Source organism: Martes martes (assembly GCF_963455335.1).
Source record: "Martes martes genome assembly, chromosome: 9".
Classification (NCBI taxonomy): Eukaryota; Metazoa; Chordata; class Mammalia; order Carnivora; family Mustelidae; genus Martes; species Martes martes.
Genome location: NC_137896.1, coordinates 86,771,705 through 86,793,222, shown reverse-complemented (window position 1 = coordinate 86,793,222; position 21,518 = coordinate 86,771,705). Strand labels below are relative to the sequence as shown.

Genomic DNA, 21,518 nt, shown 5'->3' with positions numbered 1-21,518 from the left:
AAAACCAGACGCTATGGAGGGGGTAGCTGGTGTAGTTTGAAAACTAAGTAACACTCAGCCCTTTGAATTGATTGTCGATTTTCAGGCACAATATGGAATCTACTTTTAAATTTCACAAGACATTAAAGGAGGTCATGAAGTTATGTTTATCAGCTTCGGGAGAGCCTGAGTTAAAAAAGAACAGTAATGATGTAGAACACAGCATTACTGTAAACAATACTTAAGATTTCTGGAAACTGTAGACTTCAAGTTCACTTTGGAGGCAGCTGACAGATTAAACTTGAAATTTTAATCCCCCTATGTCTTGTGGGCTTGTTGGGGAAATGTTTTTTGAAAATGAAAATCAGTGGATGACTCCAGTGAGTTGAGTTGGTGATTCCAAGATCCTGTGGGTCAGAGACTTGGTGGAAAGGAACAGTGGAATCAGTCATTTGGAAGACTGTGCCTGGTTCTGGAGCACACCAACTGGGGTTCTTCAGTTGCCGCAATCATTTCTAACTTGAATAAAAACAACCTTGTTGGAAGGCTGTTGGAAACCCACAAAAATCAGAAAAAAGCCGGAGAATCATAATTAGAAATGCACAAAACCAAGGTGGCTCTGGAGGGCCAGGAACTGGGAACTACAGAACCCATCTCCAAACAAAGGTGGGGTGGGGCTCAGCACACCGAAGCTACATGCACGAACTCCACTTGCATTATCTCTTTGTCTCCTCAAGATTCAAATTCTAGAGAGAGACCACATAAGGGAGGATAGGGCATCTGATTGCAGCCTTAAACCTGTGTAAAGCCATGATGGAAGAGATAATTCCCCCAAAGAAAATCTGTGCCATTAGGAAGTAGGAAAATGTTTGTCAGGCAGCCCCACACCGTTGAGCACACACTCAACAGAGACATGTATGTTTGAGTCAAGATTAATCCATCAAGATTAAAAGGAGGGAACATCAAAAGTAATATTATCATGTATCAATTCTGTGGATGATTTATCCAAGTAATTAATACTGGCTGGATGCTGATTCCAAAATAGTCATAAGGAGAGAATGTGGTTTGACAACAAACTGCAGATTGGTACATTTTCTGGAAATTTCAGTGTGCCATAAATCGAACACCTGAAAAATTCTTTACATGCCTGTTGGTTGTGGTGTTACTCAAAATACAGAGAAGACAACAGGGACACCTGCTTCTTTGAATTTGAATGCATCTTGGCCAAAAAGGATAGCAGGTTGATGTCCATGTCATGTTAAAGTTTGTAACCACGAAAGAAGGAAACACTGGTCATAGTCCAACTTCAGGATAGCAGAGTCTACAAAACTTCAGAGAAAAGCCAGATGCAATCCCATGTTTAGAATTCTAAAAAGGAATATGGCCTGGAGAGTTTGGAAGGTTTGTAATGGTTCCAAGTTTATAGTCAGAGGGTGCATGAGAAAGACAAGGAGTCCACATTTAAAGACCCACGTGCATCTGGGGTTCTCTGATGTAGTCCTCTGGTGCACCACTTAATAAGCTGTGCAGAGAAGATCAAAAGAAAGACATGTCCCAAGAGGTATGACAAAGAACGGGACTGAATGACACTTTGTTGAGTGAACGAGGGTGTTGGTGCTTCCTGGGTGGCAGGTGTTGCTGTGGGTGCTGGCAGGTGTTTATGAGAATGTCAGGAGAACGGAAGGAGAGAAGAGCCTGAGGATTGCACGCCCGGCTGTTGGCTACACAAAAATAAGGGTATTTTAAAGCTCTGTTTGGCTACTGACAGGTGAAAAAGGAAGGAAAAAGTCTGTTCTTTGGGACAGGCGGCACAAGGTTAGTGCAAAACCAGGAAGAGACTACTCCTAACTATAATTTTTCATCTTTTCTGTCATGGAGAAGGATCTTTAAACTAGAGAAGATAAAAGTAAAGAGGAAAAAAAAGAATGAGCAAGGATCTTGGTAAAAGACCACCTAATGCTATAAATGAATTAATTTTCAAAGGTACAGATGAATTACACCTCAGTATACTGAGGAAAGTTGTAGCAAAGATCATACCAGCCCTGTTGGTGATTTTTAAGAGACAGTAGCAACTGTGAAAACTGCTCAGAACTTAGAAAAAGGCAAATAGGTTTCTGACATTAAGTGAAAACATCTGAATAGTCTTTTGACTATAGATGATAAAACTTGATGATTCCCGGAAGAAAACTCTAGGCCAAATTATTCCAGCAGGCAGAGAATGAATACTTGGGCTCCTGAATGAACCTACCAAAAAGCAGAGCAGCCTAACCAACTTTCTTTTCAAGCATCATAGGACCGAAGAAAGAAATGCTGCTGCCAAGGTCATGCTGTCAAAAAAATACAATCTGATTTACAGCAAGGCACATGACAAGATCAAAGTATTCAGTAGGATAGAATGGAGAAATGAGAGTCAGAAGGATGGCTTGTCAGCGAGGTAGAACAATGACAGGGACCTCCTTAAATGAGTGGACCTCCAGGTATATCATACCTGGGTTCACTCTGGAGCTTTTAGGAAGGGTAGGAAGTTTTGAGCCAGAACAGCCCCAGAAAATGTTCCCTGATGTACTCATAATGATCTGGGATGTCTTGGGTGAGCCAGCAGGATTCATCTCCCACTCCTGGTGAGAATTTTAAGAACAAATCAAAAAAAGATCTGTAAGGTAAATTTATCACATTTAGAGATGACGGGTAGCCCACAAGGTTAGCTGGCATGTCGGATGTTAGAATAAAAAACAAAGGAGGAAAAAGTATTTTGCTAGAATGTTGGATCAAAGCCAGTCAACCAGGTGAAATTGAACAGTGACAGGTTTAACACTATTAGGTTAAGAATTATTTAATTAGGGGTAAAAAGAGTTATTTAATTAGGAGGGATAGGAGGCCAAGTTTGACAGCAGATTGTGTGGAGAAAAGCTAGAGGCCTTAGTTGACCACAAGTTTATATAACCCAATAGCATTCCAGGGCTGCTGGCAAAAGAATTAAGTTATATTAGTATAGAAAGAAGGTCATGGGAGATGGTATTCCTACTGTACTCTGTTCCCCATAGCCCAGAGCTATAGAGCATGGGCTCTGGGGTCACACGGCCTGTTTTTAGATTTCCTCTCAGCGTCTTTGAGCTCCATGCCTTTGGACAAGGCCCTACACTTCTCTATACCTGTATTCCCCATCTGTAAAATGGGTAGAATAATGGACCTATGAAGTCACAGAGTTCTTCTAAGAATGAATCTAAATGGTACATGTAAAACTCTCAGCACAGAGGCCAACTCCTAAAGCATTTGGTAAATGTTTTTGTTATTGGTGTTATTATTGTCATGATTACTCTGTAGTGGACTATTTTAAGATGGGTACTAAAAGTCAGAATCCATTCTGAGGTAAAGTGTTTACAGATTTTTTCGCCTGAAGAGAAGTTGTAGGAACATAGAGTGTACATTTATTTATTGCTGTATAACAAATTACTCCAAAATTTAGCAGCCTATATCGGTAAACCTTTATCACACACAGGTTCTGAGAATCAAGAATTCAGAAGCAGCTTAGCTGGAGGTTCTGATTCGGGGTCTTTCTAAACACTGGGGATTCGCTGTCATCTGGAAGCTTGACTGAAAGCCAGATAATAGCTCTCTGCGTAACTTTTGGCAGGAGGCTTCATTTTCTTGCCACAGGAACCTTCTCTGAACGTCCTGATAACCTGGCAACCAGCCTCCCCCAGAGTGAGCCAGGAGAGGGAAGACAAGTGAGTGAGCATGTGCGAGGAAGAAGTTACAGTACCTTTTGTGACCTAACCTCTGAAGTCACACACCCCGAGACAGTGTGGGAGGGGACATCACAAGGCCACAGATACCAGGAGTTGGGGATCCCAGCAGCCATCTGGGAGGCTGACCGTCACAGGGAATTGAGCACCACAAAGACTCAGATTTGGTGGCTGAATGCAAGTAGATGAAAGGCCTGTTGTTTAGAGGAGGGATACTTATTCAGTATGGCTCCCAAGGACAGAATTCTAACCAATAGGCAGAGATATCTTTAGGGCTTACTCGTATTCTTTTACTTTTGATGGAAAAGAAACACTTTGTTGAAATATAAGGTCTTTGTTCCTGAACCAGTATGGCTTGGAGAAACTATTGAGAAAATGACCTTGGTGTTTCTGGAATCATTGAGCATTTCTTCTTTTAAGAACAAAGTGCAAGCATGGTTGGTTTATACTTAGCCTGTGGGGTTTAAACCAGGAATTCCCAACTTTTTATGAGGCCAAGACTTTAGATTATAGAAGGGGCAGGAACATTGGCACGGACTTTTTCTCACTGGGAATCTGGCAGACTTTGAAGAGAAGGATGGGGATGCTGCTCTGAGGGATACTGGCCAGGTAAGACTCAGGCATCCAGCAGGAGAAACCAGTCTACTCTTTGAGCATGCGACAGTTCTTGCCACCGCTTTGCTGGGGATTCCCATAGGGAGAACGGACAATGTGCTCATTTTTTAAATAGCCTCCAGGAGAAACTTTTAAAGAAACTTTTGAACTTTTTTGGTAAGGGTGGCGAGGTACCGTTATATTGAAGTGAGTGATCACTGGAACATGAAACAATCCATACTAGAAGCTCTGAGGAACTTCTGTCACTGGATGTACAGGTGGGCCCTGTTCTGCCCCAATGCAACACCCACTCTTCCAGGAGGTGAGGGGACTGTCATGAGCAAAATCACACAACAGCCCAACCTTGGAAGGCCAGGGCCTGGGGATAAGGGCAGGCTGTGTGGCCGTGGGGTTGGGGGAGGTCAGCCTGGATCTTACTGATGCCTCAAGAAAGGACACCAGTCAGGGCCGCGCTGCGTGATGAACTCAGTCAGCTGGTCTGGCTTGGATGCCTGGCAAACAAGGGAAGAAAACAGTAAGAATCCTTCTTGCCCAAAGATAAAAGCCCCTGCTGTGCGTGCTCGGTCTGCTTCTACCCAACAGACCCCTCAGAACTTTGAAGCCAATACATTTCAAATTCCCTTTTTCCATCTTTATTTGGACCTAAAACATTGAGCAGGACCACATAGTCTTTGATACAGCCAACCTTAACTCCTGATCATACTCAACAATGCAGATTTGTGTCTGTAGAGATGACAGTGAAAGAAACTACCAGCCCCATGAAAAGATTCATTATATGAGAAAAACCTTCTTGAGTTCCAGTGACTTCTGTCCTCCTAACAGATGGGAGAAGATGTCGGATAATCTCTAATTTGTGTCTCTAAGACTAAAGTTGGCATTGCATCTGTGAAACCAGACCAGAGAGCTGTAAGTAAGAAACATCTGTATGCACCTCTGTGCATGGTCATTGCAAAATGGATGAAGGGGATCAAAAGGTATAAACTTCCAGTTATAAAATAAGTCACAGGGATATAATACACCGCATAGCAGCTATAGTTAATACTGTATTTCATATTTGAAAGTTGCTAAGAGAGTAGGTCTTAGAAGTTCTCATCTCAAAAAGAAATTACAACTATCGTGATGAATGTTAGCTAGACTTATTGTGATCATTTTGCAGTACATACATGTCAAATCATTATGTTGTACACCTGAAACTAATACAGCGTCAATTGTACGTCAATAAAAAGTGTTCCCCTTAGGCAAATTATACTGTGTATGAAAAGCTAAGAATGGTTGGTATAGAAGTCTAAAATATATTCAGGTTATTTGTTAAGTAGGTATAAAAAAAGGAATAACTGCAGGGACACAAAAAATATGACACCAATTTTGAATATTCATAGTAGATCAATGAGCAATAGGCTGGATATTACAGTAAAATCAATGAAAAAAAATTTTTAAATGACCTGGTAAATATCTTCCAGAACTCAGAAGAACAAAAAACAAAAATAACGTGAAAAATCCATAAAATAGAACTAGATGATCCAATATAGAGAATAAAAATTCCAAAAGAAGAAAAGAAAGCAAACTAGGGTTGACATAATCATCAAAGGAATAATTAAAGAGAACTTTCTTGAGCCAAAAAAGACTTGTTCTTAATGTCAAAACTATTAACGTTCAATGTAATTTAACAATTTTCATTATTAAAACAATGAAATGGTAGACTTATGAAGTCTACAGTTTGTGACTCAAGTTGCCATTCATTTGCAAAGCCACAAGCCTGGATGAGAACACAGAAAAAGGTTCTTAGACACACCGTATTTCATTATGTGGACACACCCCTCGGTGGCCACCCTTTCTGGAAAAAAAAAGTTTGAAGATCCTCTCTGGCTAGATAAACAGCTATATCAAGATTAAAAGCCCCAAAATGGGGAAGACAGGAAAAGAAGTGATAATGTGCATCCAAGTAACTTGTCAAGATAGTTATACCAAATGCAAAATTAACTATTAAAGTAGAAGTTACATATAAAAATAATATAGGGATATAAAATCAAGTTATAATAATTGTAACTGGGGACAAGAGGAAGGAGGTAGGAAAAGTACAGTGAATGTCTTAGTTAATGAAACATCAAATTTCACCCTTAAATTAATAATTAAAGTAAATAAGTTAAGTTTTTTAAAATGTAAAGACCATCATCAGTAGATTGAGAAGAGTATACATCTATTCTAAATCACTACAAGAGAAAAGAAATCAAAGAAACATAGTCCCATATGCAAAGGACAAAACAAAGAAAATTACTAGAAATAATCACTTGTAAAATGTTACATAAAAATAGTGGTTATTCCTCTGTGATAAGATGGCAAGTAATTTTCTTAGGATTTTTGTGTTTTCTAAAATGTCTACAATGAACTTGTATTACTTTTTAAATAACCTATAAAAACTCTTGGCGGGGTTGTTATAAAAGTTGTTTCAGGGACACCTGGGTGGCTCAGTTGGTTAAGCAGCTGCCTTTGGCTTAGGTCATGATCCCAGCGTCCTGGGATCAATTCCCACATTGGGCTCCTTGCTCGGCAGGGAGCCTGCTTCTCCCTCTGTCTACCACTCTGTCTGCCTGTGCTTGTGCTCTCTCTCTCTCTAACAAATAATTTTTTTAAGTTGTTTTACATAGGACACAATATCAGTAACACTAAAGGGTGGATAAAAAGCCCCCAGTGATGATGAGATTTTATCAAGATATTCTGGGTCAGGTGGTCATGTATTTTTTTCCAATTGATTCAAGATTTTGCATGATATGGCAATTTGGAGAAGTTGTAGGACATTCACCTTCTGTCTGACAAAGACTGAAGTTGTAGTACTTATGGTGCCAGCCTGCTGTGGTAATTTTCATCTAAAGCACTTTGATATCCCAGGAAATTGACATCAGCTGTGTCATTTCAGTCCAAACAGCTGGGTCCTGCCTGATGTTGACTATGGCATCCCTGCCTTTTATTTTGTGTTGTTCTCAGACTTTGACTTAAGACGCAACCTTTGCTCCATCCATGCTTTGTTCAGTTAAAAATGCTGATCTCATAAACATCCAGAGCCAGGATGGGTCACTCCTAGTCCCCAAAAGACCATTACCACCTGTGGAGGTTTGCGAGAGTCGTCCCAACCCCTGTAGGCTGGAGAATGGACAGGACATACATTCAGCTGAGGAGCAAGCGATGCCAAGTGGAGGCTTCCAAGCAGGGCCAGACTGACTTCAGATTCTGAGTCTAAGACATGTTGATATTTGAGTGAGGTTCCCAGAAGGGAACAAAGGGAGAAAAGGAGAAAGGATATGATTTATTAAGAGGATTTCTCCCTCATCAGAAACCCCCCAGACCCTATGCAAGCTTCAGGCTGGGCGTGAGAGTACTTCTCCTGCTATAACAGATAAGCCCCGAGTGCTGTTTCTTTCCTCCTCACGTCAAAGTCTGTGCGGGTGTTCCTGGCCTTGCTGACTTCTTTCCATGCAGTTAGTCAAGGGCCCATGCTATTTCCATCTTGTGGTCCCTCCCTCCTCCATGCCCTAGGAAGAACTCTCTCCATTTCACCATCAGCTAGGGAAAGAAAAAGAGAGATCTCAGAGGTTTTTATGGACCAAACCTGGGAGGAGTACACATCACTTCTGCTCACAACCTTTGGCCACCATCTGGTCACAGGGTCATACCTGCCGACAAGAGAGCCTGGGAAATGCAGTCTCTGCCTAGCAGGGAAAGGAACATGGTTTTGGGAAAACTCATGGGAGTCTCTGCTCCATATATTTTTCTTTCTTCCATTCCCTGCCTCCTTCATAGAATGGTTTCACTGCTGTTGGCCTTTCAAGTGAAAACAACAACAAAGATAGAGGTGTATGGGTTGGAAATGGAGTGGAATCACGTGGATCATGTTCTTTCAGGGGTTTGTTGTTTATGATAGGGGCATTTAAGGTTTCTCTGCCTAGAGGCTAAGCCTGAGCTCAACCTTTACTAGACATCCTGCATCTGAGTATCCTCCATATTTTCTAAATACTTATTTTGTGTCTCCTTCCACATTATCTGCTTTTAATGATAAAACATGAGACAGTAACATGATTGATCTTATGCAGATTCAAATCTAGGTTCCTTAAGGCCAGTCTCCTATAGAACAACACTTCTGGGAGCATCTGGGGGCTCGGTTGGTTGGGCATCTGCCTTTGGCTCAGGTCATGATCCTGAAGGCCTGGGATCAAGCCCCACCTCAGGCTCCCTGCTCAGTGGTGAATCTGCCTCTCCCTCCTCCCACTACGCCTCCCCTGCTTGTGCGCTCTCTCTCTCTCTCTCACTCACTCTCTCAAATAAACAAAATCTTAAAAAAAAAAAAAAAAAACCCTGAGAGCAAAGCAATAAAAAATACAAGTTGTTTGTATTTTAATTATCTTTTCAGTGTTGTGGGTAGGGTTTTCATTTCTTTTTAAGATTTCATTTATTTGACAGAGAATGAGAGAGCACAAGCAGGGGGCGCAGCAGGCAGAGAGAGAAGTAGGCTCCCCACTGAGCAAGGAGCCCAATGCAGGGTTCCATTCCAGGACTCTGGGATCATGACCTGAGCCGAAGGCGGACACTTAACTGACTATGCCACCCAGATGCCCCATATGGCTTTGATTTTAAATGTTTATTTTCAAACTCAAATGTTTATTTCATAAAATTTGGAAAATTATAAAAGAAAAAATGATTGCCATAAATCCTACTCCTCTCTTAAAATCTAGGTTTCTTCGCCCTGAAATATAATCTCAAAGGGCTTTTATCTAAGAGAAATCACAAGTCATTGCTGTAACACCCAGAGGAAAAAAAGAAGAGTCACATTTTTGTCATGGGACAAATTCCCAGCCACAAATTCACATCTGTGTTTTTAAGGCTGTTGAGCTTTGCCTTTACCTCTGGATGCCTCAATTTCCTCACTTGAAATGAAGAGTATCCTTTATCCACCCAGACGACATCTATAGACTGTAAATGAAAAAGACATCTATCAAAGGTTCTGAGGGAATAGAATGTTCTAGAAAAACAATCATCCCAGTAGTGCTTACATGTACTCAGTGTGGAAGGTTTGAAGGGATTATGGTTCAAAGACTCAACAAGAGGAAGCGTTTTTTTCCTAAGGGTGGATTGAGGGTTTCCTGCCAACCACTTTACCTAACAATTTTGATATTAATAAAGAGGAGAACAGAGACACACACACAGACTGTAAAGCCAGGTAGCCCTGGGCTCCAACGGGGCTGTTCCTTCAACAAAGCCAAAACAGAATTCCCCATCCAGCAGGACTCACTAGAGCTGTTCACGTTTTGTTTCAAAGCCGGCTGATGAGAGCCAAACATAGATATCCCTGTTTACTTTGTAAATGGAAATTTGAAATGAAGTTTCAAATGCTGGTTGACACCCAAGAGGATGTAATTAGAATAAGGGGCTTTCTGGTTTAAAGATACAAAAAAAAGAAATGATCTGTCTCTTTGAAATCAAATTATTAAATAATAAGAGAGAGGGGAGGTTTGGTTTTTAGTCTTCAAAGCAAAACCAGAACCTGCAATTTCCTTAATTGGTTTTTTGCTTAAAATTACTAAGGCCAAGGTAGGGAGAGAAGGAGCAAGCTGGGGGCTGGAGAAACGGGGTCGTAAGGCAGAAGGCGGAAGAGGAGCTCAGTGGGAGAGATAATCTTCTGGATCCGATGTATCCCCTTCTAGTCCCATCTTTTTTAACCCATAATGGATCTAGAATGCAGTGTGAGGACCCCTTGGGCATCTCACGCATGCCTCTTCCTTCCTCATGCCCTTTGGGGGAGGAAGTAGTGTTACTGGCGGAGCTGAATGCAAGTCAGAGGCCAAGTTGAAATATGTATGCTGGACATCGTTAAAGGAGGATGCAGATGCTGGTTTTAGCCTGTAATTCACATGACTACACTGAGATTGTATTTTAGATTCCTGAAGCCTCTTTGCTAATTAAAACCATTTTGCCTTGGGACTCTTAGCTCTTTTACTTCTAAAATGGTCCCGAGGATTGCATGTTTCATGGTAATTCCTGATTTGTTTATTCTTCAAATGGAAGAGTTGTCTTAACTACAGAAGGTGCACTTAAGGATTTCTTAACCTCACCTTACTCATAGTCTCTCTCTTTCTCTCTTACACGCACACACACGCCCCCTCTGAAGTGACAATGTGGTGTGCATTAGAAAGAGCAAGAGCTTTAGAGAGAGCCAACCCTGCGTTCTGCCATTCCCTCCGCCATTCCCTAACCTAGCAGCACGGAACAAGCCTCGAACCCCTTGGCTTCATTTTCCTCATCGATAAGACTGGGGTAGTAATGACTTACAGCCCAGGATTTTTGTGAGGATTAAATGGAACTCTCTGGTATACGATGCTGGGCAATAGTACTTGCCGTTAGTAGACAATTTATTAATAGTGGCTGGTATTAATAAGTCATCACCATCCCATCATTAGCATCATCATAGTCTAACCTCAGAAAATCCACTGGGTTAAAAGCTCTAAGCCCAGGTCCTTTAGGTAGGATATGAACCTAGCGAAGTACTTCTGTGTTCATGTTGTCTATTCTCTTCTCCCTGTTGGACTAGGAAAAGGTGAGGCCTTCCAAATAACACAAAACAGGATAAACCCCACTGGGGTCACATACCACCCATGACTTTCGCTCTGAATGTGTATCTATTATCCCAACACACACACACACACACACACACACACACACGTACATTGTGCACTTAAAACCCAGCATCTTTGTGGGAAAGTAGAAAATACATCGTCCCGCTTCTTTATTCATACCTTTCTGTGAATTCAGAAGTTCCATCACATCTGATGCTCCCCTTGGGTTTTACCCGAAGAGAGCCATGATCAGAGGGAATTGAATTAGCTTAAATGTTCCCTTAGGGATTCGACCCCCCACACCACACACACACACACACACACACACACACACACACACACACCATCTTGTTTAAAGCTACAATAGCAATTCAAGAGTCCATTTTAACTCAGCTCTGAGCCGGAAGCCCCTGGTCTTTGGGGGCCTGGGCACCACACAGCCGAGAGGCTGGGGCTGTGGTGGAAGTGTATTTTGTGAAGGGCTCAGTACCATCCCATGAGTCAGCCGCCAGCCCACTTCCAGCTGCTCCTCAGTTAACCGTCCGTGCCGTCCGTGGACGTATGGAAATCCCTTCTGCATCCCTGCTTCTCAGCCGCTGCTCCCTTGTGGAAATAATAAGCTCCATATGTGGCGTTTCCCAGTTCTCCCTGAAATAAAGTAATGCTTCCTCTTGTTTCTCCTAAAAGCGCCCCTTCCTGATTACTGGAAGCAGCCTAACAAGTGAAGCATTCTTCCTCGCTGCCCCGTGATTTGTCGACTTAGATCGTGCGCCTTCCCAGCCTTCTTCCTGGACTCGAATAGTATCCTCGTTTTCTACAGCTCTGCATTCTCTTAAAATCAGAAAGAAGGGAGAAAAATTGATAATTCTAGTATTTTCGAAGACTTGCTAACTGTATGTCCATTGGCAGGGTTACCTAAACTAAACAGGGACTACTAATGCTTACCCCACAGAGTGGCTGGACATTTAATGAGATGATGCGGTGCCCATGTCCTTAAGTGGAGTTGGAGGGGTGGGTAGCGTCTAAAAGCCAGTTTAAGGAGGCCCAATGGGATCAAAACGAGACAGTGTTGGAAAAGCTTGCTGAAGAATTAGTAAATCTGTGTTCAGGGCTTGTGTTATAGGGAAAATATGTATCTTTTACATATAGGAGTTACTCTCAGGAAGCTGAGAATCTTGGGGGTGGGATGATAGTCACAAAAATGACCCTGCCTTCCCTTCCCCCCCACCACATCCCCCTCCTCAGGCGGAGGGAGGAACCCCAGCACTAGTGAAAGTGACTTTTTCCCTTCGTTGCCTAACTAAAAGAAATGTCCCTTCTCTCTCAAGTGTTGGTACTCGGAAGTCAAACTTTTTCCAAATTGCTTTGTTATTTTTCAAGTATTTGTTGTTCTTGGTTTTACTAGTGAACGAGTTGGGTGATTACACTGATCTCTACACACCCATCTCCAGAAGAGCAAAACTGATCCCCTCCCTGGTCAGGAGCCCCAGGGAGTAAGGTGTGTTCTCCTCCTCCTGGAAATGTGGCAGGGATTACTTTCCCGTGCTCTGCTGATTTCCTCTGCTCATTTCAAAGTTGCCCACCCCCCTGTTCGGCCCACTCACACAACCTTAGGAAATGCCCACGCTCATTAATATATCTTCATGGGCCATTCCTCTCTGTGGTAGAGGTCACCAGTGTCGCCCCCCCTCAATATGGACAGTGCTCTTTATCCTCAGGATCACTTACAAATCTTCTACGAGTTCTGAGTCTCACCCCTCAAACCCGCCAGGGCCAGAGTCTCTGCTCACCTCTCTGTATGTGGAGATGCATCTGTATCCCACACCCCTGACTTCTCAAAGCCCTGGCTTACCATTTCGGCCCCCTGCGTGCCCACCTTTGAGCCAGCCCTTCCTTCCCGAGCAGGCTAACTCCGTCAGTTCCCGCATTGCCTCACATGTGCTTGGACTGCCAGCCCTGTCGATGGGCCTGAGGGTGGCCCGCACCAAGCCGCCTCCATCCCAGAACTGAGCCTGACACTGGAGAAGGATGGAGGCCCCCAGCCCCAGGGAGCATCAGAGTGTGGTTCTCCCTGCGTGCCCTCCCCGGGCTTCACCAGAGGCCGCTTGCTCGCTCCCGTCTTCATTAAAGTCATCTACTGCTTTTTCTCCTAGACATTCCAGAAGCATTAGTTGGTTTTGCCATTGTAGTGTCTGAAGAGAAACTATTTAGTCCCAGGTCAGAAACCTTGGCTGAAAGTTCCGGCTAAAAAGCCAGGCGTCGTTATTAAATTGTCACAAAGTTAGCCATGATATTTGAGGAAGTGATGAAATGGCTGTAAATGATGTAAGCGTTGCAACGGGCAAACGCGTCCGCAACTTCTGACATCTGGAGAAGAGAGCGAGGGGCCGCTGCTGTGGCCGGCTCCCCTGACCCGCCCAGAAAGTCCAATTAGGGCCGCTCTGCAAAGGGGCGATGGCCCTTGGTGGTGTGAATGCTGCTCCTCAGGGAACTGTCCAGATGGCTGCCTCCCTGGCCCTCCTGAGCTGGAGAGACCCCTCCTGTGATTGAATCCCTGGTTTTCATGTCCTGTGATTACAATCCCAGGCCCTTTTCCCACAAGTGGAGCTGGGCTCCTGGCCCTATTAGTGGGTCTGTGGTCTCTGGGCAAAGCTTTCACAGCTTCCCTGGAGACCGTGGTGTCTGCAAGATGTCCGTTTGCTTAACAGTGTCGGAGAGGCCTCTTGTAAATTTCAGAGCAACGGAAACTGAGCGGCTTTGAAATTCCAGCTATGGATGGGCTCGGTATGAGGTCTGTTCCGAAAATGGGAGCATTTGGTTTTCCAATCAGCCCTGAAGACTAATCAGACTTGGGTCGGGGCCTGGAGGAGACCAATTCAGGGTCCAGAGCCCTGGGGAGGGTGGCCAGCTGTCTGTCCGCTCTGCCGGGACTTCTGCGGGGCCCTCCTTGGAGTTACCTGTTGACCTTCACAGCCGCCTTTTCCTACACGAGAGGTTTTTTCCCATTTTAAGTAGCTAGGCCTTTCCTTCCCCTGCTTGGTATTTCCTTGAGTTTTCAAGAAAAGACAGACAAATGATGAGGGGGAGAGGACGAGAGAGTAGAGGAAGGTAGACAAAGAGTAGGAAGAGAGAGAGATAAGGAGGAAGGGAAAAGGAGAGACTTGGGACAGTGCTGGGAATTCAGGGGTTGTCTTGTAAAGCTCATTTTGATTTAAGTTACTGAGCAAATCCTCCACGTGGCGTGACTGTCTGGCCTGCCTGCATCAGAGATGATACTCGAACAGCACAGGGACACAGCAGACATACAGGAGGTGGGAATCCCTCCTCTCCCCCTCCTGACCTTTCCCAGACTCCCTTTCTTCCAGAACCATGCAGAAGCTTCTTATCTGTCTGGGCTGACCATGCTGAAGCACTGGAGTTTTCTGTGCTGATTCTGGTGGTGTCTGAGGCACACATCTTTAAAAGCCCTAGAACCCGAACAGTCACTGCCCCACACCTGTGGCCCGCTTCCCACTTGGCACGGGGCTTCTGGGCACCCAAGCCTGTGAGGCAAGCACAGTAGCTCCAGGGGCCCGCGTGCCCATGGCCTCCCCTCAGTCTGTGGCTGGCTTGCCCTGAGGTGGCACAGGGTGAGCACAGGGCCACGGGGTGGCTCCCTCCTGGGACCACAGTCTAGTTCCCTCCTTCCCCTCCACTTCTCAAGGGCAGATCACGTCCCCCAAAGCTGCCAAGTGTGCCGCTGGAAACAGGACCTGACCTGCACACTGCACACCTGGACCTTCCTGGGGTCAGGGGTCAGGGGCCAGGGTGTCACCCTGCACCGATTCTTAAACAAAATGCTTGCTTTTAAGATGTGATTATATCAAGGAGAGGGGAATGCAAGTAACAGAGGAAGTAGTATGTTCACATGAGTGCACGTGTGAAGTATGTAGAGAAGTGTCTCTGCGGGGTACTTTTATTTTTTATACTCCACGGTGTTTTTGTTTAATCTTACACTGGTATTTACAAAAGGTTTCTACAGCGAAGGATCACTTTTGTGGTCAGGAAAAAGGTTTCAAAAATAAACAGGGTTTTCATGCTTATGATAGTTGACTGGCATCGAGCTCTCTTGGCACCTCGGTGCCTCGGGCTGCGTCAGGCAGGGGGGATTATGGAGCCCGAGTTCTACATCAGGTACCTGTGCTCATCCTGGTCTCGGACGTGCGTGAGCTGCTGTCGGCATGACCGTGGCAGGGACCTTCCTTGTTGCCTGGGCTCGCTGGCTTCCTAGCGAGCTGGGTGACACACAGAGGGCTTACACTGGCGGATGCCTCAGCTTCGTCACCAGGAAATCGAGGAGGATATTGCCCACTGTAACACATGAGGTGCTCTTCAGAAGCAGCCCCAGAAGACGAGTTGCTCTGTGGCCGTAGACCTGGGCCACGCTGAGACTGCCCTGCGTGTGCGGAACGAGCGCACTTCCATCTAACAAGCCGCGTGCATCCTTGCGTAGGCAGCGGTGGGAGGCGTAGGGCTCCGTTCGCCGCTCGGCTTCAGCACATAGTCTGTGTGTGTCTTTGTATATGAGCCGGACACCCAACCTCTTTGCTCTTACCCCCTCCTTATTCTTCTTTGCCTGCTCTCCCCTTCCCTTTCACACTGCCTGTCTCTGTCTCCCTCTCTCCCAGCTCCGTTCTCCTTCTCTGCCTCTGTCTCTCTCACTTGACTTTCCCATTTGTATCCCCTTTGGATGAGACCGATTTTTATAAAGACTCCTTGAGTCACTTATGAGACGAGGCAAAATAGCCATAAATACAGGCTAACTGAGAACATGGCATTGAGTCTACGCCTTACCGACCCGTCTTAGAGAGTAGTGTTCCCAAAGGACGGATCCCGAGTTTTCTTCCAGGGTCTATCTGGTGACCTGACACTTGACCGCAAAGAATGTCAGCAGATTGCAGGCCTTAGGGTCACTTGGGTTTTGAAGAGCTGGCAGAGGACCAGCTCCAAAAAGGGTCCCTTTCAAGACCCCTGTTGTTTGGCTTTTTTCTAAGAGGTCTTTTGTCTCTAAACAGTGTGTCGTGTGTGTAATACAAGCCTGGGTCTCCACATCAGTGCGCATCAGAATCACCTGGACAGCCCAGGTACACCACATCAATTCTATCTCAATAAACCTGACTTCTTTCTAAAAAAAAAAAAAAAAAGAAATCACCCGGAAATCTTATCACACAGATTCTTGGGCGCCATCCCAAAGATCCTAATTCAGTAGGTCCAAGGGCGGGGACTGTGAACTTGGCTTTCTGATGAGCTCCAGGGGTGTAAAGTCGCTGGCCCACAGACATTTGAGGAGCCCAACTCTGAACCCTGACCAGGGACTCTCACTATCCACTTGGACGAAGTCGTCTAAGTAGCCTTTTGTGGATTTTATCAAAAGCCTTTTTCAGGTCTAAATCAAATTAGATCCACTAGTCTCCAGCCCGTCATCTCTCTGTATTTGCTCCTCAACAAGGTAATGAACACAGAGAAGCCAGTTAGGTGAACTGCAGCAGACCCGTCCAGCCCCAGCGTCCCAGTGTCCACGGTCAGCAAGCGAACAAGCCCATTCCTCAACCACCCAGGCCTGAGACTCGCAGGCCCGCTGTTCCCTGCTGAGGCTGTTGGACCACACGTCCTGTAGGCTGCCACTGGACAGGGATTTCTCAAAGAGCAAGAGCTCTAAGAACATTTTTTCCAAAAAAATAAGTGGGAAAGACCCACTCCCCAAAACACAAGCATCAGAGAACCTTTTGAAAAATCATGGGAACTACATCTGTCATGCCATCTTGAAATAACTGCCTACAGGGTCTCAAGTGTTATTTGGATGAAACAAGGCTGTTGGAGTCCATTACAATAAATTCAAAGTGATGCCCTGTGGCCTGGTCAGGTCTGTTCATGTGTTGTTCCATACAGTGCTCCTGGTGGCTGTTTTTATTCCTATGTGAAAGCCAAGGAAGAAAAACCCAGAGAGATTTGGTGACACCCCCAGGCTCTTGTGAGTGGCAGGAGCCAGGGCTGTAAGCAGGACCTGTCTCTTTCCCTGCTGCCCGTCCCACCTGCTCCCGGCTTTCCCAGCACACTTTGTGCTGCTCTCAGATGGACTTCTGGGCTTTAAGTCCCCTTCATGGCAGGATCACTCCTCATCCCCTGCCGCAGAGAGCCTCTTGCTACCATTTTTATGTATAGCTTTCCCAGACTTCTTTGTATCTGGATTTTTATGTCAGTAGAATTATATGATACAGAACAAATGGGAAATGTACCAGTTTCACTGACAATAACGTATCGTGAGCATCTCTCTGTGTCATTAACTGTTCTTCCTCAGCATCGATTTAATGGTCATTTAGTACTCCTCTGTAACTACCTTCTGGTTTCTTGGCTTTAAAACAGAGTTTTGTGAAGGCTCTCTTAAAAGAATGATCACTATCACTTTGCAAAAGTAAAATCAGGTCGCGTGGAGAATAGGCTTTAAATGTTCTGGTAGCAAACACCGCCCCAGTATCTCTGAATTACACTGAATCTTTTGGAGAGATGGTTTTGCTTCCAACCAAGGTAAGTATATAACACAGCCCTGCTGGGAAGCACGTGATGCAGGTGTTTCCGGTCCTGGACGGGCCATTAGAAAGTGAGGGTGTGCTGAGGACGACAGGCAGGGAGGGACCAGAAATCCCAACCAGGAGGGCACCCCTGCTCCTCAGTCGGTGAGGGACTGCATATGTGTCTTGCTAAGCCATGGGTCTGACCCAAACGTCTTCTCTCTCTCCCGCAGACCCGCCTGTGGCTGCAGCTGTGGTGTCCCACTTTAATGACTGCCCAGATTCCCACAGTCAGTTCTGCTTCCATGGAACCTGCAGGTTTTTGGTGCAGGAAGACAAGCCAGCATGCGTGTAAGTGTTCCCTGGTGTCCTGAGATTCTGGGCTGGGGGCACCCCAGCAATCAATTACAAGAACATTTACCTCCACAAGACATGCCTGAGACCCCGGAAGCTGGACGTGAAGGATCAGAGCAGCAGCCTGAGGGGCACCTGCTTCACACCCAGCTGGTGAAAAATCCAGGTTCCAGGGCCCCAGCCCAAAGCCACTGAGGCAGAACCCCTGAGGGTTGGAGCCTGGGGGTCTGCATTTTTCACAAGCACCTCGGGTTACTCCTGGGTTATTGTAAAGTTCTGGATCCAAGTTTAATTCACTCATTAGAATTCCTAGAGGGCAAGGTGTTGGGTTGGATCCCTCTGAGTAGGCAGCGTCTCCAGGAAGAGGTCTCTGCCCTCCAGCATCTTTATAGCACAGCTAATAAAATAAGCTGGAAGTGCATGCAAACAGTTAGTATACATAAGCCGTAACGGAACAAAAAACAGCTTGGAAATCAAGATGTGCACCAGCACGTGGTGGTTTCCACGCCAGGCCGAGCACAGGCCCCCTGGGGCTGCTGCTTAAAGTAGAGCTGAGCCCCACCCCACCCCACTGAATCATCATCTCCAGGAATGGGACCCAGGAGTCACATTACCTAAGAGCCACTGGGGAGTGCCATGGTCAGCCAGCCTGGGAAAGAAAGGCACTTGAGGAAAGCTCCCCAGAGCAGATGTTAGGGTATGCCTAGTGGGGAGAATAGAGAGGTTATTCTGGACCTGGAGCATTGGGGGGCCTGCTGTTATGGGCTACCTGTTATGCCTACAGCAGGAGGAGACAAGATTGGAGACAAATTGGAGGCCAGAGCTTATTGGAAGTGAGCCTTTATTCTCTAGGCAGTGAGAGGCACGTTCGTTTGGGGAAAGGAAGTTTTAAGAAAAGGAATCTGTCCGTAATTGAATACTCTTAAGTGGCCCCGTACACAACCTTGGTGCTATTGACCTTCAGGGCTGGGTGGTCCTTTGCTGGGCATTGAAGGATGTTAGTGGAACCCTGGCCTCCACCCACCGGGTGCCAGGAGAATGAGCACCTTACAGTGGTGACCACGAGAATGTCTCCAGATTGTCAAACGTCCCCCCTGGGGGGGTGGGAAGAAACAAAATCCACCCTCCACCCCCAACTGAAACCACCCATCTATATGAAGTTGTCATTTCTATAGGTCACGACTGGTGGAAAGGTAGCAATTCCATATAGTCCAACTTAATAGTACCAGTAAGTGATACTAAAATGTTAACAAAAGCCGGCATTTATTGAATTTTGTTCGCTTCACACTGGACACCATCCCAGGCATGATCTGTGTGGTAACTCGGGTAATCCTCCCCACAACCCTACAAGTTAGGCACAGAGAGCTCGTGCCCAGGTCACAGGACAGAGCTTGCGGTCAAACATCCACGGTCTAGCTCCTGAAGCTGAGCGCTTAACCGTGATGCTAAGGGTGTCGGATGCATTAGCCCGAGAGCTACTGGGGCTCTGGAGAGTCTGTGCAGAAAAAGCAGGGGGCGGGGCTTTCCTCTTCCCGCGGTGCAGCTATGCCAGTGTGGGCACAAGCCTCACCTAGTGAAGCAGGCTGTCTCCCTTCTTCCTCGCAGGAAGACTGCGTGAGGCCCCCAGGTCAAGTCTGCAGAACTTGAGCCCTCCCTACCCTGTAAAGGTGGAAGCCTTCTGAAAGCCAGTGGGGCAGGGGTAGGGGAGAAGGGGAGCAGAGGTGCCTATGCTTTCTTGTTCTCTTCACTGGGGATCCCAAGCCCCACTCTTGGCCCAGGGAGCTAATCGTCCATCACACTTACACACCATTGCATTTGGATAATCAGGATGACTGACTGTCTCTCCCCCCATTCACATTATAAATATTGCTATTAATAATAAGCTTTCGATAAAAGCTGTAGCTAGGTGCCAGGCCTGGCTCCCAGCACTCTCTCCATATATAGTAACTCATTGAGTCCTCACAACTCCCTTCACCAGTGGGAATTCTTGTTCTTGTTGTATAAATGAGAAAACTGAGTCGGCGCACAGAAGCAATTTGCCAAGTCCCAGAGCTAGTAAATGGCGGAGTTTAGGATTCAGTCTGATTGACTCAAACTCCCAGACTTGTGTTCTCAGCTACTGCCCCAGAGGGCATTCTGTCTTGATCTAAAAAGTTCACCTCTGTTAAAAAAAGAAACAACAGATCCAAAATGGAGTCACTTGTGCTAAGCCCATGTCGCCAAACCAAAACGTATTACCTGGCCCAATTGCAGTTTCAGCCTGTCCCAGAAACGTGCTTAGTCCATCTGTCTGGAATTTCCCTGGTCAGCTCTAGTGATTGATAGATGCCTTCTGTCCCCCAAAGAAAGATGAGGTCATCTGCTCTTTCCCTGTCTCTGCCCCCTTCTGCTTAAACAAGTCTCCCATCTTGTACAGCTCCTTGGAACTCCTTTCCACTGACTAGATGGGATATAGTCTGATTCATAAATCACTGAATAAAGCCAATTTGATTTTAAAATTTACTCAGTTGAATATTGCTTTTTAACATCTCAGATCACTAAGTTCTTTCATTTGCAAGAAAGGTGTTGGCACCTTCCCCATGTAAAGAGAAGCATCGAGGTCATTCCCAAGCTCTTTGCCCCGACCACAGACTCTTAAAGTCCTTTCCGTGGGCCGACTGCGGGATCTCCTAGAAACAGCTGGGCCATCCTTGTGGTTTGGAGAAGCTGACCATTTGTGGGGATACATAGCCATGCAAGCAATTACCACCTCTTTACCTCAGTTTCCCCACTGGATCTTGGCAGCCCAGGGGGTGATATTCAGCCCACAGATGTGTTTTACGTGACAGTGGATGATGATCTGCGTTGTTCTTTGGTAGTTTTAATTAGTTGTCAGCATTTTAGAAGCCATGTTTCACTCTCCATGTGAATGTCCAGCCCTATGGAATAAACAGACAGATGGTAGCATCAGGTCAGGCCTGAACTCCCAAGTGTGCCATTTGGCTGGAATACAGGTGTGCCAGCTCCACCATCCCCCAGACAGGGCTTGCCCTCTCTGGTCCTCATTCCCCCCTCTCACCACTGCTCCCCAACACCAAAGCAGATGTCGGCCCCTGACTGTCCTGTTGCTGCTTCCACTCGCCTCAATCATGCCAGCCCACTTTGCTCACTCCTGCCGTGTGAGCTCTTAAGCTCAGTAAGGACAGGACCACGCCTTATACCCTTTGTAATTCCAGTACCTAGAAGAATGGCATGATTAATTAATTCCCCACTAGACCAGAAACTGTGATCCGTGCAGAGAAAGCAGAACATTCTGTTCCCACTCGTATGAACTGCCCCAGCTTTGGGTTTGCTGACACACACATTCTGGTCAATAAAACCAACATACCTTTAGGGAAGGCCATATATGTCACGGCCTTATAAAGAAAACCCGCAGCGACCCAAACTGAGAGTCTAAAGAGAGGGAGCTCTTTCTAAAACAGTCTCCTGTAAGCTTTGTTTTTTATAAGAACAATAGTCTTTAGGTTTCCAGAGAACCTAAATGACATCTCACACTAAAATATGAGGTAGAGAAAAAAAGTTAAAAACAAATAACTAGTCAGAAGTAGCCAAAGGTAGTGAACGAAATCCTCAAACACTTATGTTTCAGTTGAACCCTGGCTGGTATTTTATGTCTTCCTTTAATAAATCCCCGC

The 21,518-nt window shown here is 45.6% G+C and overlaps 1 protein-coding gene across 1 annotated transcript in view; it reads left to right on the top strand.

Moving 5' to 3' along the window:
* Positions 1-21,518, top strand: part of TGFA (transforming growth factor alpha) — a gene marked incomplete at its 5' end in the record, with an annotated part of 68,404 nt that overhangs the window by 31,925 nt on the left and 14,961 nt on the right. Inside the window, one exon of the mRNA XM_080813637.1 lies at positions 17,724-17,841. Within this exon, the coding sequence (XP_080669763.1) occupies positions 17,724-17,841 (118 nt within the window). The remainder of the gene's footprint in view (positions 1-17,723; positions 17,842-21,518) is intronic.